The sequence below is a fragment of the Mangifera indica genome, chromosome 5 (assembly GCF_011075055.1).
Source record: "Mangifera indica cultivar Alphonso chromosome 5, CATAS_Mindica_2.1, whole genome shotgun sequence".
Classification (NCBI taxonomy): domain Eukaryota; kingdom Viridiplantae; phylum Streptophyta; class Magnoliopsida; order Sapindales; family Anacardiaceae; genus Mangifera; species Mangifera indica.
In genome coordinates, this window is record NC_058141.1 from 6,182,748 (window position 1) to 6,188,781 (window position 6,034).

The 6,034-nt window shown below is 33.5% G+C and overlaps 1 protein-coding gene across 1 annotated transcript; it reads left to right on the top strand.

Moving 5' to 3' along the window:
- Nucleotides 1-448: 448 nt before the first annotated feature.
- On the top strand, nt 449-2,962 carry LOC123216321 (brassinosteroid-related acyltransferase 1-like). Its single transcript, XM_044636758.1, has 3 exons — nt 449-865; nt 1,683-2,141; nt 2,432-2,962. Exons 1-3 carry the CDS (start codon nt 449-451, stop codon nt 2,960-2,962), a joined length of 1,407 nt encoding a protein of 468 aa, XP_044492693.1.
- Nucleotides 2,963-6,034: the final 3,072 nt, after the last annotated feature.

The following is a 6,034-nucleotide window of genomic DNA, read 5'->3' on the forward strand; positions in this document are numbered from 1 at the left end:
ATTACAAAAAGAAAGCAACCCCTTTTTATGCCTTGAAATAATACTGAAGAAACACCACAAAACAAAAAAAAAAAAAAATGCATTCATAACTTGCTTGCCAAATCATACTATATAATTAATTATAATCACTCTACATAAAGGACAAAGTCATCTTTTAATATGCAAAATTTGTACTATGTTATATTTCATTCATAATAGTTTCAAAGATTTATTTTAAGTTCGGAGCTCATCCACTGAGTAACCTTTCAAAAAAGCAAACTTAGGTAGGCTTACTTGCTTACAGAGTTATGGTTTCCTTTTGCTGACTTGAGACAGCATCTTTCGGTCTTGCAATAGTGTATAAATTTAAGGTTTTCTTCACTATGTAGTATGTACTTAAAGACAACTTGCATAATTTCTGTATTGTCCATTAACATAATCAATTCTCTCAGTCATTTCCTAACAAGTAATGGATTTACAGATAACCTTGAAGGAGACCATAACTGTGAGGCCATGTGAACGGTCCAATACACAAACTGTTGAGCTCTCTGGTCTCGACAGGATGTCTCCAGCAATTCTCTACATGGTCTTATTTTTTAAGTCTAAGTTGAAAAATAAAATTGATCCTGTTGAAAGAGCCAAAAGAGCTCTCCAAAAGGTGTTGGTCCAATGGTATCCGGCTGCAGGGAGATTTAAATTTAATGAGAGTAGTGGGAAACTGGAGATTGATTGCAACGATGAAGGAGTCACCATGGTCGTTGCTTTCTCTGAGTCCAAGCTTGAAGAGCTTGGTTGCTTGCATGAATACAAACCTTGCTACGAAAAGCTCGTCCCTAAACATCCTGAAGCCAATGATATATGGGAAAATCCCCTAGTTGTTGTGCAGGTTTGTATTTCGTTCTTCAAGTAAGAACCGTAGATATATTTTATTTCGCTTTTTAACTTAAATTTTTTAATTCTCTTCACAGACTTACTTGATCATTACTGTTAGTCTTGGAGGTTTTAAAGCCTTTTTAAGGAATCAAGAGATATTAAGTTTTCAACATCATCAAAGATCAATCAATTTGCAAATTTTGTACTTCTACTTCTAGAGGCTTAATTTTATTCAAAGAGAGATCAAGAATAACAAGAATTTTTAATTTCAGTTCATTTTCTCTTATTATTATTATTATTATTATTTTGGCCATCTAAGCTGGTGCTCAGGCATCTCCGCTTCAAAAATAGTTAGCTTTACTCATGATTAATTATAAAACCCTAGCCCTAGAACTAAACCTATACATATTTTCTTTATTGTTTATCATAAATATTTAATACTCTCTTTTATGTTTTGGAAGATCATATCTAGTTTATCTTGTTTTACTTAATTAGTAGTTTAACTTTCATGCATGTTCGTCAAGACTCGATATATAACCTAAAAGTACTAATCCAGTTCAGCTTCTCACTTAGTGCTATGTTAATTTGCTTAAGAGAATGCACATGGCACTCCCATTTCTCTATCTTTCTGCCTCTTTTAGTTTTTCTGTGTTTTGTTCGTTCCCCTAATTATTATTATTTTTTTATTTTTAATTTCAAGTTGCAGTACACAGAGGGTTGTACAACCGATAAATCTTCTAAAATATTGGTGAAGGAGCATTAAAATGTTCTTTAATTACAAAAATTCCAATTTCCATAACTGCTGATTAACATCTTCACCTCTTTTGCAGGTGACAAAGTTTGCTTGTGGAGGGATTTCAATAGGAATAGGAGGCAGCCATGCTTTGTTCGATGGCGTTGGTGGGTTCAACTTTCTTGCAGCTTGGGCTACCACATCAAACGAGAAAGATGACTCAGACCTCGTTGCGCCCAACCATTCAAGAGCTGCCCTTCTTCGAGCCATCTATTCTCCCAATTCAAGCCCTAAAACTTCTTCAATATATGAACAAGAACACGTTGCAGCTATTCAACACCTCTATGGCATACCTATGCAAGCCATTGCCTCTGATGACCGATGCTGGGAAACAGCACTATCGAAATTTGGGCAGATTGAGCCTCAAGGTGAGCTTGCTCTTATCACACTTAGTGTGCAGGAGGAAGTTGTCGAAAGATTGAAAGGGCTAGCCACTGAAAGTGGCAAACTCTCAAAGTGCTTCACGTTTGATATATTATGCGCACATGTATGGAAGGTTAGCAACGCATTGAATATTTAAATTTAGTTGTGTAATCGTGTCGTCATTGCCATTTTGTTGTTTATTTTCTTCTTTAGTTTGTTTTTTCATAATTATATAATTCGTTTGCTCTCTAGTTTCAGTCATTTGAAATGGATTAGGATTTATCAGAACATGGTCAGCATGCATGCATAAAAATAGGTTCCTTGAGAAAATATATGCGAAACAGCTAAGGATTCAACACTATAGTAGGTCCATTACTAACTATAGTTTCTTTGGTGGTGCTAATTGAAATTCTGAACATGCAGGCAAGAATGGCTGCTCTTAAGCTACATCCTGATACAAAAATATGTTTGCAATTCCCAGTGGATGCAAGAAGCAGGTTCCAACCCCCACTTGGTAAAAACTTCAGTGGCAATGCCATTGTTCTTGCCTCAGTGTCATGTTTGGTGAAAGAGCTATTACAAGAGCCTCTAAATTACACAATCCAAAGAATTCACACTGCGAAGGGCCTTATGTCCGATGAATATATAAAATTATATGCAAAGGCTCTTGAGTCCTCGGATAAGTTTTTCCCCTCCATGACAGAGCTGACAATTGTAAGTGATTGGTTGAAGTTTCCATTGCATGCCCTTGATTTTGAATGGGGACGAGTTTCAAACGCACTTCTCTTAGCAACTCCTGTACCTGAAACTGCATTTCTAATGCGAAATCTTGAAGAATCTGGACGGCTCCTCATTCGAATTGGTATCGGAAGACAATATGTGCCTGATCTCCTCAGGAATTTCAATGACTTCAACTACACATCAAGCAGCAGATTTTCTTCCACCTATAATTGATGTCATCTTTTGGTAGGTCTTCAGAACTTGATGTTTCATGGTGTGCATCTTGTAAGATATGATGAATAAAAATATTTGATGTAAGATATAGACTGCCCCCTTCTTGTTGATGTCATTGTATGTAACATATTGTATTTGTCGAAAATATATATTGGGTTTATAAGTGTGAAGATTGAAACTCATATTACACAAAACCAATTGGCTTCTATTAATGTCAAATTTACACACTTATATACCACTCATTTTGCTTAAGTTTATTAGATGTAGGACTTTCTTTCTTTCTTTTTATTTGAATCTCTAACATCCCCGTTTAAGTGCAAACACCTAAGCTGTTAAACCTGCCTCTCGGGTCAGATGATTTTTGGCTGGATGGGTTGTCACTTGTATCCAAGAATGTTTAGGCTGTTAAACCCATCGTTTGACTCTTGCTCTGATACCATGTCAAAAATATATATCGGGTTTAGTATCAAGCTTTGTGAAAGAGTGTTGATGCTTAGAATTACGAAATTATTTATGGCCTTGCTCTTCTAGAGATATGCAACATATTGTATACATAAATGGGATTGTATATTGATTGTTATATTATCAATATATAAAGTTTTATACTTATGTTCAACAATTAAATATATATCTCATAGATTGATTTTGATGTTAAAACACGTGAAAATATTATGTTTTTTAGCTTTCCTCTTATAGCTAATGATTAAATATAAATACAAGTATAAGGAAATGAAGGGATAGAATGATTAAAATTTAAAAACAAATAGATATATCTAATGATAACCTTGCCAGCAATTAGGGTTAGATTTGATTTGGGATGAATCCGAAAAAAATCTAATTTAAGTTTGACTCGAATTCAAAAGAGTTAATTCAAAATCAACAAATTAAGACCTCATCTTAGTTCAAAAATAATTTTACTTTGAATTTGATCCAAATCAGTTTAAACTTAAATATATAGATCGGCTCAAACTTAGGCGTTTTATAAAATAAGTCTAATCTTTAACTCGAACTTGAATCATTCAAATTTAAATTCAAACTTAAGCAACCCAAACCTAATCCAACTTTACAAGCAATTGTGACAAATTAATAAACTTAACTTGTGTAAAGTCGACATTGCAAAATGATGTGTTTTAAGATTTAATGAAATGGTGCACACTAGTGATGGAGTAATATTGTGTTGTCCAAGTGTAATGCATTTCTTGAGATGAATGAATATGAGGTGCAAGTTATTCAACCAGAGTGACTATTCCATTGCCTTCAAGACAGACTAAGCTTGCAACGGAGATATTCAATGATGATCGCAAACGAAAATGTCAATGTCAAACAAATTAGTGAACAATGCAAGATGAGGAGAAACTGTTGGTAACAGTTGCGAGATTATTTGAGCCTATAAAAATAAGAAATGCATGTAAAAATTGTGATTTTCCTCTAGATTCAAAATAATAACAAAGGCATTATTCAGTAGATTGTTTGCATGTGAGTTTTTCTAATTATCGTGTATGTTTATCATTGTATCAAAGTTGATGTCTGGTGTCATAATATGTAAGTTTAAAGTAACTTTCAAATGTTGACTGTTCAAGTAATAAATCCTAAACTTATTGAAGAGAAATACAGATATTAGTATGCACAAGTTTTATATATTGTTGGTGCTTATGAACTCGATGAACATATCACTAATGTAGCTACTTGTCCATGCATATTTGTTTCTACTTGTTGATGCATGTGGAAATAATGAGAAGTAACAAAATCCTGAATATGTCATATGTGGAAAAATTAGAAAATTGTTGATGAGTTTGCTAATTGTCTTTATATCTGAAAACATGTATGACTATATGGCTAGATGTAGTTTTGCACATGAGATTTGGTTAGCCTTAGAAAATTTCTTCATTGTTGAATCAAAAGTATGAGTCTTAAATCTAAAAACCAAATTAAAAACACTAAAGAAAGAAAATTTAACTATACATGAATTCTTTAAGAAATGAAAGATGTCGTCGATGCCTTAACATCTAATGGTCAGAACATAATAAAGAGATAATTGATAAGGTTCAAATTAGATGGTATTGGACTGAAATTTGACCTTGTTGGAGTTCACATTACCTTTAGGCTTGATGTAGCTACATGTGATATAACTTTAGGAGATGCAAAGGTTATCTTGCAAAGATATGAGCACCGACTAATAGAACACTTTGCTTATGTGTTTGATGTACATGAAAGGTTTGTGAGAGTTTGATAATGGAGACTTTAGACAACAAAGACAGAGTGAATGATAATTTGCTTCAAGCAACTATAGGTAGTGTGCAAAATAACCAGATGAGAGGCAGGTGTCGAGGCTTTAATAAGCCTTAGGTAATTTGTTAGGTCTGTGGAAAAAATGGTCATATAGATTTACATTATTATCATAGGTTTGATATAACCAAAGTAGGTAGTGTAGAAGGTCCTAGTGGATTCATAGGTGGATAGTTTCAAACATAAAGTAAGGGAAGTGAGAGTAATGTAGAAGCTAATATTTGTCAAATAAGATGGTTTAGTAGCAATACCATGCCAAGACTTGCTAGTTTGTTTCCTAATAATCTAATGTTTGGTAGAGAAATGTGATGCATGGGTAATTAGCTTGAATCATGGTGGCAAGTTACAAGTGGAGATAAAAATGCACAAGGAAATGTAATACACGAAGGTAGTAAAGGTAACACTGGAGCTACTAACATAGCAAAGGGATTTATTGCTACATCAACAACTATAACTAATCTTGCTTGGTATATGAACTCTAAGGCCATAGATAATGTGATCTCAAAATTGAATCAATTAAACAATAAGGTAGACTATGAGGGTAGACAAAAACTACAGGTGGGGAATTAAGATTGCTTGAACATATCTTACACAAGGTTCCTCTTTCCTTCCAATACCCTTAGTTAACAAAGGCTTAAACTTATGTTTGTGTGTTCCAAACATCACTGAGAATTAATTAAGCATATTCAAGCTAATCAAAGATAAGAATGTTATAGTTGAATTTAATTCTAATTTTTGTCTTGTAAAGCATAGAAATATCAAAGTTGTACTCATAAAAGGAACTGT

What these genes read in the sequence shown, in the direction of transcription:
- LOC123216321 (XM_044636758.1), top strand. Translation starts at nt 449, where the DNA reads ATGGATTTACAGATAACCTTGAAGGAGACCATAACTGTGAGGCCATGT. An exon ending in ATCCCCTAGTTGTTGTGCAG is followed by an intron (nt 866 to 1,682) that starts GTTTGTATTTCG and finishes CCTCTTTTGCAG; the next exon opens with GTGACAAAGTTTGCTTGTGG. An exon ending in TATGCGCACATGTATGGAAG is followed by an intron (nt 2,142 to 2,431) that starts GTTAGCAACGCA and finishes CTGAACATGCAG; the next exon opens with GCAAGAATGGCTGCTCTTAA.